The following is a 15,608-nucleotide window of genomic DNA, read 5'->3' as shown; positions in this document are numbered from 1 at the left end:
AGGACCATGCTCAACTAGCTAGCAACAAGTAGATTTGACAGATTATAAATGCAAGCAACAAAAATACCCTGTGATCTTTTATGTCAATGCATACTTTTAATATAACAGTGCTATGCAAATTAAACACACACACGACAGCAGTTTACAGCTCTTCAAAGTGGTCTAAATAATATACTGTTGAGATACATGAATAGCACACATATTTAGCCACTTGTATCATTCCATTGGGTACAGTGTCACTCAAGGACTGTGGCCAGGTTGCAACTTTTTCCAGTGTCCAAAATTCCACTAAAGATTTTCTTCAAAAGTTGCCATTATATCACTCTGCAGGTTCATGTCAATGGTACCAGTCATCTACAGGAAAGTGAAACAACAGGTTTCATAATAGAGAGTTATCACAGACAAAAGGAATACCATAATGAGTGAGAAAAATCTCTTCTAAAACTACTAAAGTGACAGCACACCTATTGCTTGTTTATAGTGGCATCCACAATGATAGCACTAGACATTATCCAAACTCAATTAAAAGGAATTAAAAAAAAATTAAAGTAACATGTCCACTTCCTTTTCTCATCATTGCAGGTGGACTTTCAGTATGTATTTAAAACATTTAAAAAAAAAAAGTCAGCCTGTGGCTGTGACATCAATCACTTCATGGTATCAGGTGCAAGACTTTTAAAGAATTTGATAGTTGGAAGTCAATTGAAAAGGCAAACACTTCTGATTAGAAAGACATTTCTGAAACCAATGGTGATGGGAGAGAAAGATGTTTATTTACCTACTCTAATAGGGCTAGAGGGAATTTCTCTTGTTTTAAATTTGATCTGTAATACCAACATTAAGTTCAAAACAGAGATACTAAGCACACACAGACAATTTACAAGACTTCTGCTCTGAGATATTCAGAGACCAGAATTCTTGTAACCTTAAATTTTGCTGTCTCTTAATGTTCTGATCTGATGAGCACTGTAGGACACACACACACACAGAATGTTTTGTTTTTGTAGGATTATTCTGCTGCACAATCATTGATGTTACTATGTCTGCTTTTTGTGCGTGTGTATGTCCTTGAAGAGTCTGACGGCTGTCAACATTTGAAAGTTTCAGATTAAGGTAGGGTGTGAATTTAAAGTGCAATACCTATTCCAGAGTAGTTTACCCTGTGGACACACTAATTCCTTTTGGGTTAACCTGAACTGGAAAAGGACACTTTTATTCCAGAATTAGAGTGTCTATCCAGAAAACTATTCTGGAACATGTATGGTGGAATAGCTATTCCACAATAGGCTAATCTGGAAACTCTGGAGAGGCTAGAGTTGCAGATGCCAAGAGTCTGATCCAAAATCCATTGTAGTGAATGGGGGTCTTTCCATCAACTTCAGTGGGCTTTGGAGCAGGCTCTAAAAGACAGGTGATTGTAGTGACATTTACACTTTCTAAAAAAGATGAGGTTACACCAATTTACCCAAAACTTCACTGAAATATCAATGAAATGCCAAGTTTAGACAAAAGCATTTTGCAGATTGAGGAGTCAGCTATGGTTTAGCCAAGCTACATTTCTTACATGGGAGAGACTTTTCCAAATCATTGGGTTAAAGACTGGAGTAATATATCCTGACAATCAGACTTACATCATAAGGAAGATGCATGCTCCAGTTTTGAAAGAAACTTGGCAACAGATTACTTAAATTGTAAATTAATGTAGTGCTTGTGAAGAGTGCCAGCTAGAGTTGATAACTCCTGTTCTTTGGAACAGGAACTTTGCATGGGCAGTAGCAGCATAAGCTTCCCTACATGGCTTCCAGGGTGACTCAGTGTATTCTGAGTGACCTTTTCAAGGGGAAAGAGTCTTTCAGCCTCTGTACCCAGCAAAGGCCAAAGTTCTAAATGAGAATGACAGAGGTGCCAATTTAGCACTGACAAAATATCCTAATCAATCACATTTATTGTTCCATAATAATTTACTCTTAAAAGTTTTCCCTTAAGAATATCCCAGAGGTAAAAGGAATTTGAGTTATTGGATCAACTACAGTTTACTTTAGGATGCAAAAGAACACTAGGTAGAGATTCATCCACTTGCAGTGGGCCCTGTATGAAACCATAAAAGCCCCTTAACAAGCTAGGGAAGAATTTCCCACCTTGCATTACCCACACTGGCCCCTTTCATTAATCCTGGGGATAAGTAGGCAAGCTAGGGGCTGGAAGAGAATCCCCACAGCACACAATATGAGGATTTCATGCTGCTGTGGGCAGCAGAGTAACCTATACCACCAGCCCCTGGAGCAGCCCAAAATTGGAACGGCACAAAAGTGACTTAAGCCACCATTGATCCTCACACCTCCCTTTTCCCATTACTCTGTATTTCTGTGTTGTGCTTCCTGGAGGTGTAGCACAGAATCTTAAGCCTCAAACTTTACTTACTGGGACAGATCCTCAGCTATTTTAAATCAGCATAATTCCATTGTCTTCAAGTGAATCTACGATTTGCGCCAGCTACGGATCTAGTCCGCCTTATTTTGTGCTATTTTGTAAGTAAAGCAAAAGTTAATAGGTGAAAAAAGTTCCATGACTTACAGCTTCTCTCCGCCTGCGCTCTTGCTCCATTTTTCTAGCCAGGTTACGGTCTTTGACAAGACCTTTCTGGATATTTTGTTGAACCTCAGGTGGTTGTTGCTGTTCGCTGTTTGGCCTCTCTTTTTGTGGCTCTTCATTGGCTTTCATTCCAGTGGGTTCCAGTTCTGCTCCTTCATGGGCCCTTAAAAAGTAAAATAAAATGTCTGATTCTTGTGTTTCCTCAGCATTACTTCTGTAGCCTTAACACATGTCAACTGAACAAAAGCATCTGTTAGTAGCTTAATCAGCACTTACCTGGTACACAATACTTTAAATATGGTCCAACAATATGTATTGCACATGTTCATTAATTATATAAAATGCTTGTATTTAGGGAGAAACTTATGTGGCAATATTTTTGTTTTTAAATGGGAAGCAATGGAATAAGCACCACTGACACTCCTCACCACAAATCTATATGGGGATTGTAAATTTCTTTTAGATGAACTAAGTTTCTGTGTACAAAGAATATAAAATGGGGATTTTCTTACCTGTGAGTCAGGTAGGGGAAATGTCAGAAGCCAGTCTGGACTCATGGCTTCTACCTTGTTTCTCTTTGACTGGCCAATCGGATAGAAAAAAACCTCTATTGAGTGACCCCTGCTGCCTAAAATAGGGCAAGCCACCCCAATGACTTATTCGACTGATGCCTCTCTTCTGTTGAAAGTGAGGGGCATGGCATGGGGCAGAGAACAGTCTCATCCAGTGAGTGGCTTATCGTTGGAGGACTTGCAGAGCTGGAAAGAGGCGTTTTTGAGGGGGATGGCAGACAATGGAGAGGGGCTGTCAGCCCATGAATTACGGAGGCTTGCCAACAGCACTGTCAGCTCTGACAGGTGTCTAGATTTGGCAGTGCACTGGCTGCATGTTAAGATGGATACAACACACTGGTGCAGATTCAGTGGAGATGCAGGGCCTATCCCTACACGTTTTAGGAACAGAATTTTGTTACAGCTCTGCCACAGGTGGTTCTGTTACAGCAGTGTAGGTGCAAAAATGCAATTATCTTGAATTTAAAGCAGATTAGCTAGTCTTGATTAACTCCATATATGGATCCTCTTATTCCAGAATAAGAACACATCCACACAGAGCTACTCAGAAATAGCTATTCCAGAATATCTCCCAATGTAGATGAGTCCTAAATTGCTTATGACTGATTCTCTTATGGCTACTGGTGCAGATGCTCATTACACATCCTTAAATAATTGTATTATCAGCTTAACAAACAAACAGACTGGTGAGTCACACTTTCATAGACAAACCAACACAGCATATTTCAAAGGAGTCATGTGGTACTTTATGAATAAACTGATTCCTTACTGGTTTAAGTATTTTTTTAAAATAGAAACTAACAATTCCACACAGCCATCCAAGAATCTAGTTGACAGGCACTTGATACAAAGTGGACATGCGAAATTGGGTCATTTTTCCACTCAGTCATAAGGAATTACAAACCTCTCTTTTTCTTGAGAGGGGTTTTTCCCTTTCCTCTTGGCTTGTTCCAGTTGTCTCTTTAACTCTTGTGCTCGCTCAGTTTCTTCCTTTTCTAGTGCTGCTTTCCTGAACTGTTTGAAGTTCTCCGGAGATGCCTTTATGGGAACTGGAAGTGCCATCTTTTTACATAAATTTATCCAGGAGTCTGCATTCTTAATTCTGATGTCCTGAAATTTAGAAGTGACTGTAATTCACATAATAGTTTGCGATATTAATCTGCATTTTTTGTAAACAAAATCACTTAGTCCTTACTATACTCACAAAACACTTGGTTTTCACTGGACATACTTTCACTCATAAGATGCAAAACATATCAACTTTTCAGTGCAGTTTTCAAATAGGAACGTTTTATTAGATATAAGCTTTCAACAAATTTTGTTGCATATATTCTAAGTGTGCTTTCTCAAATAATGCCACTCTGTAGAAAAATGGATTACCAGCAATAGACATATCTGTTAAATATCTTTCCCAGATCCTCCCCTATTAGGGCATATGCACCAGATTTTCTAGACCCAGAATGAGATGCATTCAGGACTGCTTCATGCTCACTCTCTCTCTCTGTGCATTGGCAATATTTTCCTCCCGCATAACTCCCATCTCAGTTCTATGAAAGCTCCTATCAGGCCTACAGTTAAAATATATATATATGAAAAAAAAAAAAAAAAAAAAAAAAGAGGGGGAATGGTTGGATGCACGTAGATCTGAGAGGGGTATCCTAGTTCTCTGTAGGGGGATTTCCTTTGTAAAGTCTATGCACAATATTAGGTTAACAAACAGTACTTTTAGAGACTTTTTATGAAAATCTTATTTTGTTTGACTGATTACATGTCTACCTTGGGATCTGAATCCAAATATTAATAGTTGAAGAAAACAAGCTGGTGAAACAATGGAAATTTATTAAGGATTAGTCTACAGACTCTACACTACCACGCTACATCAGCACAGCTGCACTGATGCAGCTGTGCTGCTGTAGTGTGTCTGGTAAAGACGCGCTATTCTGACAAGAGAGCACTATCCCATTGACATAATTACTCTACCCCAACGATAGGTGGAAGTCATGTCAGTGGGAGAACATCTCCTGCCAACAAAGCGGTGTCTACACCTCACTAAGTAGCTGCAACTTATGTCGCTCGGGGGTGGCTTTTTCTCACCCCTGAGCGACGCAAGTTACATCAACATAAGTGGTAGCATAGACAAGCCCTATGTTAATACTTAAGAGCTGAGTGTGTTGACAGGAATTCTAGAAACATTTACCAGGGTTAAACATACCTCTTCAGGGTCTAGGGACCACAAGGCCCACAGCTTATGGGTACAACTAAAACTGGCACTTCTGAAAATATTATTGAGTATCAACTTTTCCTGCAGCAGCAAGTTGGCAGGAACTGGAAGATCCCCTTTCCCTGCCATTTTCTAAAAATAAGCCAGTGCAGTTCAGGAATACTGAAAATAACTTTCTTACTAACTCCTCCCCAAATCCTCAAGCAGGTCCCATGCATAGTAGTGGGATCATCAGTTATTTAACTTTTTTTTGTGGTGTAGAGGTATGAAAAATTCTTTCCTAGTCCCACATGAAAGTTTGAACTCCAGCACTATTAGAGGCATTTTCTCAAGTATTGCTATGACCTAGTATTGTGTAATGTGGAGGAGATGTATGCGAGTATTAAAAAACCCCACACCCTGAAAAGAGTCAAACCACATTAGTTAACATAGTACAGGTGCACAAGTTTTGAATTCTGAGTCCTTTGTTTTGATATGTTAATTTTTTTATGATGTGAAATCCTAGAAATATAGGGCTGGAGAGGCCCTCAAGAGGTCATCTAGTCCACCTCCCACCCCCATATTGAGGCAGGGTTAAGTATACCTAGACCATCCTTGAAGGATATTTGTCTAAGCCGTCTTAGAAATCTCCAGTCACTGTGATTCCATAACCTCCCTAGGTAACGGGTTCAAGCGTTTAACTATCCCTTATAGTTATTTCCTAATTTCTAACTTAAGTCTCCCTCGGTGTAACCTAAGCTGATTACTATTTCGCCTACCCGTAGTGGATATGGAGAATAAATTGGTCACCGAACTCTTAATGTATATGAAGACTTACGTGTCCCCCCCAACTTTCTCTTCTCTACATGTCCAATTCTTTTAATTTTTCTTCATAGTTCACGTTTCCTAAACTTATTTTTGTTGCCATCCTCTGGTGTGTCTGTCTCTTCCCTCCCTCCCAATTTGTCCACATCTTTCTTAAAGCGTGGGGCCCAACAGTGGTCAAAGTACTCCAGCTGAGGCCTCACCAATGCCAATATTATAGAGCACACTTGTTTCTATTGTCCAAGTCATTAATAAAAATATTTACCACTTTCTGATCCATGATAGATCACCACTTGTACGTGCTCCCATTTTCATAGCAGTCCATTGCGAACTACTCTGAGTACAGTCTTTCAACCAGTTGTGCACCCACTTTTAGTAATTTCATCTAGACTATATTTCTTTAGATTGCTTATGAGAACATCAGGTGGGACTGTGTTAACAGTCTTACTAGAGTCCAGATAGATGTCTGCTGCTTTCCCCCCCCACCCACGCACACACCCCACTAAGCCAGTTACCCTGTCAAAGAAGGAAATTAGATGGATTTGACATGATTTTTTCTTGACAAATCTCTGTTAATAGTTCCTCATCACCCAGTTATGCTCTAGGTTTAAAATAAATTGTTTGTTGCAGTATCTTACTTGATATTTCAATTAGGATGATGGGTGTATAATTCCCCAGATCCTCCTGTTCAAAATTAGGTACGGTTTATCCTTCTTCAGTTCTCTGGGACCTTCCCTGTCCTCCATGAGTTCTCAGATAATTAGCCAAAGCAGTCTCCGAACTATTGCAGTTCCTTAAGTACTCTAGGGTGAATTTCATCAGACCCTGCTGACTTGAATACATCTACCTTATCTAAACATGTTCTTTCCCTATTCTGGCCTAAGATCCTTCCACTTTGTTGTGAATATTAATTGTGTTAAGCATCTGGTCACAGTAGAACATGACATAAAACAGAATAAACCAATAGAAAAAAATAGGACATGGAATAGAAACATGTGCTTGAGTCTTTGGAAGATGGATTTCAATAGCTCCCAAGGTCTGAGAGACAATGAACACATAAGCCAAAGAAGTCACTTGAGAAGACCCCTAGATAAGATGCTACTGCTTTATAATAAACTTTAAAGATCTTCAAATAAGATATGCAAAATTTTTCCTTGAGTATTAAGAGGGACATCCAAAAAAAAGACAAATATTCCTACCTTTTTAGGAAGAATTTGAAGTGTAGGATCTAGTGTGTTTTTATCATCAGTGCTCTCAGAATGACCTGTTGGAACAACAGAATGAGCTTTGAGTCATGTGTTGATCATCTGGAAGATGTTTCTATTTCTGGAATGGAAGCGCACTGAAAAAGTCCTTTACAAGTTGGTCTCTGCTTTTATTGTTGTGGCAGAGGAGCTCCTGAATTCATCAGTCCCAACTAAGGCAGAAAAAGATGCCTAAAGTGCTTTCACTTTCCTGAGTTAGAAGTTAAAGTGTTTGAATACGGTTTGTAGGTTTTGTTCCACCTTTCATTTTGTGAAGGCTCTCTCTAGAACCCCTACTTTCCCTGTAGAAAGTTAATGTAGGCAGGACAAAAAGCCTTCTTAGAAACTGCAGTGCTTTCTATTTCTAGTTACTAGACTGGGAGGGAAAAAAAAACAAACTTGTACATTACTCATCTTCTTTCCCCTCCTCCTCCAACAGAGATTGACTCTATCCCTTCTGTGATGTTCCCAGCCTCCTCTAGAGAGGGAGGAGTCAGTTACTTAGTAACCTCACATTCTGCATAAAAGCATTTCTCCTGCCAGTTTCCACCTTTTTAAACAAGTAGGTCAGCCAGTAAGATCTTCTAGTCATGTAAACCCATTTCCACTTCCAGTAGCTCCAGGGTACAGAATGTTTAAGAAATAAAAGGTATGTGCTCTGAGTAATTATCTTATTTGTTACACTGATAGATAATTAATTTTGAAAGGCAATCTGAAAGGCAAACTATAAATTCCATTTCAGTAGCATTCATTTGAACATATATAAATGAAATTTCCTCTCTACTATATGTACTGCAAAAGGAAAACCTCAAAATATCAAGTGTTTTTGCCAAAAAACATTTTTTTTGAATTGTGCACTTAAGAGTAATATTAGAAATACCTTGACAAGTATGTGGAATTGCAGATGACTAAGTCTTCCATTATTTCAGACAAAAAACATACTGAATCGATAGGCAGAATTACTACACAGTAACAGAAGCGTTATGCTGCTTTTACCCCGGATGTCACTGCTTTTTAGTGCTCAGAAGGGATTTCTATATCTAGATTGTTAAGTGCTTTGGGGATGGAAGCTAAACCTTTGTTTTTCACAAAGGAACTGCTTTAGACCTTGATATAGAACAAAACATAGGTTTAATACTCTTGCCCTTTTTTGTGATAAAACACACCATCATCTACTCCAGGTAACTAAACTAGGTTTCAGTAATTCTGTGTAGAATTATTCTTACCAAATGTTTAACAGATTTGATAGCCACAGGATAAAATATTATGTAAGCAGTTACATAAGCCTCCTGAGCTCACAAACATGTAGAAAACATTAAGACATTGAAGTGTCTTTGGTGAAAATTTAAACTGTGGTCTCCAAATGCGATTTTCCAAAAGCAATCTTTACATGAAACAAAACATCCCAAGTAGTCTTTTTTTTATTATTATTAAAGTCAGAAAATGAGCATACTAAACTTAAAATGAGGAAGAGTTTTGGCTAGCCAAATAAAATAGGATACCAAGTCAAGGCAGCCGTATCGATGGGGGTCTGAGCCCCTTGTAAATTTCTGGACCAGTCTGAACTCAAACTTGTCTGGACAGCTTCTATGAGACCTGGAGAAAGGTCACTATCTTCTTCATGCTTCTCCAGCATGGAGATTTACTTAGATTCAGGGGAACTGGAGGTTCACTTCAAAGCCAATTATGTCCTTCATCACCCTGCTCTTCACCTTGCCCCACACAAACATCTGGAATTGTCAAGGTGATGGGAAGCCTGGAGCATAATCTTCAGCAAAAGAGGCTCTGCTGTGAAGACCAGCACTTCATGCACAAGGAGCATTTACTCTTGGTCAGGGGAGGATTTTCCTCAAAGCAGACACAGAGGGCTTCATGGCAGTCCTTCAGAAACCTAGTAGTGACCTTATTAAGTACCAAGAATCGCTCTTCATCTCCACTTCAAGAGCATGAATGCAAGATGGTGAAAGGCCTTGCAACAAAGCTGCCTGCCTGCGGTCAGGGACTGCAAATTGAGGTGCTGGCTCCCACCTGGCATTTCCTGCCTTGGCCTTGACAGCAGAGGTGCTGAATCTCATTACTAATGAGATTCATGAGTCCCAGGCTGTGAGTGCATTGAGGAGCCAGTACTTTGAGCTCACAGTGACATGGGGTGCTTCTGTAGTGAGGCTGCTCCACCAGGACTTAATACAGGACAGTCAAGTTGGCAAGAACAAGGGTGGTGCTAATACTGAGTCCTGGAGCTCAGGAAAGCTATCTTGACTATGTCTAGGAAACAGATGACCATAGAAGAATGTCTAATTAGATTTGCTTTTCTGCAAGATCTCTTGACAAGTGCTTCAGACAAGCATACGATTTTTTAAAGCAAGTTTTAGGTCAAATTATGTCAGTAAAGATGCACATAGTAGTTCTTAACACTTATATAGCATCTTTCATCTGAGGATTAAGCAGCACACAAGCTTGTGGAGCAAAGTCTAAGTTGTTTTTATTATTCAAGGAAAACAAACATTTCCCCCCAGAGTTTTAATAATGGAAAATAAATGTAATAATCTTAGTAGGAAGCTCAGGTTGGGTGACTGGGAAATAGCTCCTATGCTGGTTACTCCTGCAACAGCAAGTCTGGTGTTGATGAATGAGCATTGAGCAGAGCTCTCATTTATTTTTTTTAAAAACTACAAAAACACACACACACACACACACACACACACACCAAAAAACAAACAAACAAACAAAAAAAACACACAAGCAAATTAGTGCTCGCACCCCTGTGGCTCAAAAAACTAAGCAACTCATAATACACCCCTGGGCAAAACCCTTCTCTTACCCTCTCAATCTTGAGATTCTTCCTGCAGCAGCCTTCTTATGTACGAGAACTCAAGCTTTATTGCCCCTTTGTTAGGGCCAGGAATAGAGCATCCCAACTCTGGTGATCTCGACAGTGAGGAGGAGAGGAACCATCCCACAGCCCCCTCCACTTGCCAAGTGAGAACTTTAGGAGTGGTAGGTGAAAAGGTAGAGAAGGATTGAAGGAAAAGCTTGAAGAGGACAGAACTAAGAGGGATAGAGAAGTAGGGATATGGGGAAGATGGGCAATGAGGAAGGAAAAGGTTGAAAAGAAAAAGGAAGAGCAAACCATTCAGACAAAGAAAAGATGGGAACAGGAATGGAAGAAGAGAAAGACAGACCAGTGTTTTCCACTAATATTTATATAGATTGCTACAAGGTGTACCTGTCATTTTGAAACACATTAAAGCAAGGGCCTTGCCTTGAAGTTTACAGTTGAACAGTATGTGGGTAATAATTCAAAAGCAAAAAGGCATTCATACGTTGTCATTGAGGATTGTGCACTGAATTATAATTCATGTAAAACTGATACCAGGTACTGTAAAGTGTTAGGTGCTTTTTAGCATACATAAAGTACATTATTGGTACTAAGTAAGTGTTGCAGTACAGAAGGGCAGGGTTAAGACTGCAGTGGGAAAGCATTGTTTTGGTATAATTAAGTTCGTTAGTTAACCCTAAATTTCTAACACTATTCATTGACAATCTTCACTGCTAATTGTTTGGAAATAAGTATGCTTTTCCATTTCCACAAAGTTTTGTTTGAAATTTGTTTTATTTATGGTCAAATTAATGGGGACAGGAGGAGGAGGAGTGTGTCTTCACTGCATTGTTAGTTTGGAGCACAACTCAAGCTAATTCAGCTCTTGTTCACACAAAAATTTCTAGCCTAGGGTAACTAGGGCTTTGAGTTTGAAGTAGCTAGCTCATCAAAGGAGGTGGGTTGGAGCTCAAGGGGTGCTGAAGCTCAAGCTACTATTGCAGTGGGGACTCAGTTTGAGAACTGTTAAGCTATCCCCTGCAGACATGCAGGATCTCCAGCTCAATACCTATTTGAAAGTCTGAAGTGAGTAAAAACTTTATGTTCTAGAGACAGGTTATTCCCAGACCCTTTACCAGAATCCTCCTTCAACCCTACTGTACTAATTGCTCAGTGGTTTATGGGCTACTTTTAATATATTGCCCAGGAAATATGAAACCATCAGATCATCTTTTTCAGCAGAATTCCCTACTCATGACTGCATTGCAGAACTTTAGAAGGGAATGAAATGCTGCAGTGGATGCACTGATACCTGTAGCCCCTGCTCTTTCAATAGTGATGCAAGACTGAAGCAGTATTTTATCAATTTGTTTCTACAGTAGGGAAAATTCTTGGGCATTTGTTTATTTTGACACATCTCTGCTATCCGCAAAAGCCAGATAATAAAGAATAAGCCACCTGGAGACACTCCAGAGAGTGTCAGTAGAGAATCCTTTTAAAGTTCAGCAAAAAGGATTACTATTATGTAACAGGGCATCACTGGAATGAATTTTTATCTAACTAGTCCAAGCTTTCTGAATTAAGCTATTTGTCTCCGCTACTGAACTGCAGGGAAAGGTAAGCCTTTTCAAATTTAAGGTCATTGGCTTTATATAGTCTTGGTAACAGATACAACCAGAATGAGGACTGGACATCCATTTTTACTTAGCTTTATGTAAATTGTTAAGTGAACCAAACAACAAAGTGGATCAGGAAAAACAGTCACAGTACTGTTTGCATGCAGTACTATTTAGATATTAATTAGTGAACAAATATTACAGTTAGTATTACTTTATTTTGACCAACATAATGTGAAAGTTCACATATACATTTATTTCAAGTGTATGCTCCTGATCTCAGTTACATTTCTAATAAGACCATACATACTTTGTTCTTGATTTATGGATTTTGAGCCAGCAACTCCCCCAGAAACATTGTTTTCAAGAATATTTAATTTTCCAGATTCTTTGCCATCACTCATTGGAATATCCTGGGAAGATGAACTGGATGCCTAGGGGAGAGAGAAGAAAGAGTCTTCAAAACATACTCTGATCAGTTAATCTGTGCTAGTGATTCCTTCAGCTGCAAAGCTTTTCCTTTCATATCTTGGCATAGAAAGCACAATCCAACTCCTATTAAAGGCAATTAAGTCACTATTTGATGATGGGAATTAGATTAGACCCATATGAAACGGCTAAAATGCTAATCAAGCTCAACCAGCATTTCCAGGAAAACAGAAGACTTTGCTCCAGTGTTGTAGGAATACAAGCCTGAAGTGTTGCGATACTAGGTCTACTTATTTTAAAGGGAAAAAAAGGTTAGTTATATGAAGATACTTGAGAAATCTATTTGTAGATAATTAGCATAAATAATGACAATTCACCTCTGTGGCAATGTGAGTAGGCTGGCTGACAAAAGGCTGGCATGTCTTTGGAATATTTTGAGGCCTTTGCTGTACTGGTGTGGAGTGCAGTGGAGATATAACTGTGATTATACCTGAGTGGAGGGGGAAAAAATGGAAATTAAATGTGCAGCTTCCCGTAATATACAGAGTCAACAAATCTGTAACCTATGCTCAAAATTAGCTCAACAATATTTTAAGACACAGAATAGCCAAGTGTACTTTCCAGCTAGATACTTTTTGGGACAGTCATCTATCTTTAGTTAGCTTCCCAGCTGGATAATCAGCTAGCAGCTCATTCAGTTTTATATACCAGAGCTGAGGAAGGATGATAAAAACTTTCAGATTTTGGGCGGGGGGAGGGAGGGGGCTGTCATTAAATATTTGCAAGATAGCTTTAAAAGGTAAGGGATTTAATATTCTTTCCTTTAAACCCAGCTTTACCAATGCAGCATTATGTCCTTTTATCTTGAGTCACTTTTTATAGTCACATTACTCTTTTCTATTTTGCTATTTGAGAGTAGTAAAATGACACCTACTAAAACCACAGTATCTGAAGTGTTGGTAGACTGCATTTCAGCAACCAGGATTCTGGTAAGTGTTGCTTGACCTCCATGACATGGAACAAAGGGTGCTCAACACTACACATGTAAGCTATTGCAGGGTCTCTAACCTAACACTTCCCCCATCCCACCTCCCAGCAAACTCCAAAAAACAAAAACAGGAATTCTAGACAAGACAAATACCAATTTTCTCCTCTTGCTATAATGACAGTCTCATGTCAATAATAGCCATTTCATTTTCTAGTGTAAAGATATTACCTGAAGGAGATAGCATGCTTTGTTCAGGTAGTTTAAGTGGACTACGTTGCAAAAGCTGAGGCCACTGTAGTATTTTATGAGAAGGCTGTGTTTCTGATGATCTTTGATTTTGCAAGCTACTAGTAAAAGAAAATGAGGTCTGCACTTCAGGAAGAGCACTGCAGGATGTCTTTTGTAAAGACAGTGGTACCTGCTGCAGGAAGATTTAAATGCAATTAAATATCAAAAATTACCATGCATTTGATAAAGTTAACCCTTTATAGCTCTTCACCTTTCCACCTGAGCATTTGAAAGTGATCTACTCCACGTAAAAATACAGTACAAATAATATCTGATGTCACTGGTGCCTACAGTATGTGTTAGGAATTCGGTAGGTTTGACAGCAGAAAAATGTACTCATTTAAACTAACAATTTAAACTGAAGTGGCATTAACTCCTGCTGTCTGGTAGATACTTTGATAAATACACTATATTCTAACTCAGATACCAAGTATAGAAAGTTGTAGAGACATCAAGACAAATTAAATTTAAGGCCCAGCCTGCTGGCATAGGAGTAGCATTCTGTAAGTCTTAGTTTTCCGAGGGAGAGGCCGAGATATATCAGTAGCATGGATTTCACTGTGGAGACACTTGAGCGTCTATCTTGCAAAGGCTACTCAGTGAATAAAGTTAAGCATATGCTTAAGTCTTTGCAGGATCAGAGCCTGAGTGAAAGACATTCTAAGAAGAGGTCTTGCATAATCCCTCTATAATGGAGGGTGAATAAGTAGCTGCTGAATAAAGGCGGCCAGTTAAGTTTGCCGTCTGATTTCTCTATGTGGCTAAGTGCTCTGCTCTGAAAGGAGGAGCAGTATATTTGAAGCACAGGAGCAGTACTCAAACTCTTCCAGAAAGTGGGGGGCGGGGAAGGGAATTGAGTCCAGTGTGGGTAAATTGATGTGGAAGTTTTCTTGTAAAAAGTACTTTGAAATACTAGCTGCCACCTCTCCTCCCCGCCACACCTCCCATTTGGGATCTTTCCAAGTACATTCTGAAGGATAAGCATGGGCAATGGGAGGGTTACATGCAAGTAGTTGCACTGATATATAAGATAGGTATTCACAGGAGTGGAAAAAGTTAAAAAGTTCTATATACACCTCTACCTCGATATAACGCTGTCCTTGGGAGCCAAAAAAAATCTTACCGCATTAGAGGTGAAACTGTGTTATATTGAACTTTCTTTGATCCACTGGAGTGCGCATCCCCACCACCCCAGAGCACTGCTTTACCGCGTTATATCCGAATTCATGTTATATCGGCTGGCATTATATCGGCGGAGAGGTGTATTTAGTTTCATGTTAGGCTAGTTCCTCTTAAATCTTGTTCATTGTTCAGATGATGCTGTGATGTTTTGGATACTTCCTACATCTGTCACTATATCTGAACTAAATATTTTACTTGAAGATTTGTATGCTTATAGCTAAGATGAGACCTTCGTGTGCTTATCATGCTTTATTAGCCTGATTCACTTTAATGTGTGAAGGGTGAGACTGTGTTAAAGACACTTAAAAATAAGCCTTGTTTACCATTTTTAGTTAAATGTTGCCTCCATATTTCTCCCCAGCCCCTATTTTTTTTCCTTGTCTGTAATGAAGGAAGAGGATCCCCAAATGCTGCTCCCACCCCAGCACCTGGGCTCTAGCCAGAGTGTTTCAGCAATATGCATAACTTTGAACTTCTGCAGCAAACAAACTTTGTTCCTCCCTATGAGTGAGGTAAACAAAATTAGAATCAAATTAAATGTTCAAAATTTTAGTATCAAACAGAGAACAAAGCTATTTAAGTGATTTCAGCAAACGCTACACAGTGAATGACAAACCTTATAATCTAGATCCAAAGTTATAGGCAATCTAACAAGAGAACTGTGAATTTACCTCCATTTGTTCTTTAGAAGTCACACCATTCTGTCTGGTTCCACTTGATTTTGAGCCTATTTCTGTAATCATAAATAAAGTGAAGTGAGAAACTGTTGTAAATCATACAACAGATGTGAATCATACATCAAGACATTATCTGTATTGCAACAGCACCTAGAGGTCCAAGACCCATTGTTGTGG

The 15,608-nt window shown here is 39.1% G+C and overlaps 1 protein-coding gene across 1 annotated transcript in view; it reads right to left on the bottom strand.

Annotated features, from left to right (window-relative positions):
• Window positions 1–262: 262 nt before the first annotated feature.
• The window catches only part of BRDT (bromodomain testis associated), a 40,478-nt gene continuing 25,132 nt past the window's right edge, over window positions 263–15,608 (bottom strand). The window contains exons 12-19 of the mRNA XM_032772988.2: window positions 15,426–15,487; window positions 13,513–13,705; window positions 12,674–12,786; window positions 12,178–12,301; window positions 7,389–7,453; window positions 4,069–4,274; window positions 2,575–2,755; window positions 263–354 (exon numbers count right to left, since the gene is read on the bottom strand). Coding sequence (XP_032628879.1) covers window positions 289–354; window positions 2,575–2,755; window positions 4,069–4,274; window positions 7,389–7,453; window positions 12,178–12,301; window positions 12,674–12,786; window positions 13,513–13,705; window positions 15,426–15,487 — 1,010 coding nt within the window. The 3' untranslated portion in view covers window positions 263–288. The remainder of the gene's footprint in view (window positions 355–2,574; window positions 2,756–4,068; window positions 4,275–7,388; window positions 7,454–12,177; window positions 12,302–12,673; window positions 12,787–13,512; window positions 13,706–15,425; window positions 15,488–15,608) is intronic.

This window comes from Chelonoidis abingdonii, chromosome 7 (genome assembly GCF_003597395.2).
Source record: "Chelonoidis abingdonii isolate Lonesome George chromosome 7, CheloAbing_2.0, whole genome shotgun sequence".
NCBI lineage: Eukaryota > Metazoa > Chordata > Testudines > Testudinidae > Chelonoidis > Chelonoidis abingdonii.
Note: the sequence above shows the minus strand (reverse complement) of the source record. Positions and strands in the feature narration are given on the sequence as shown.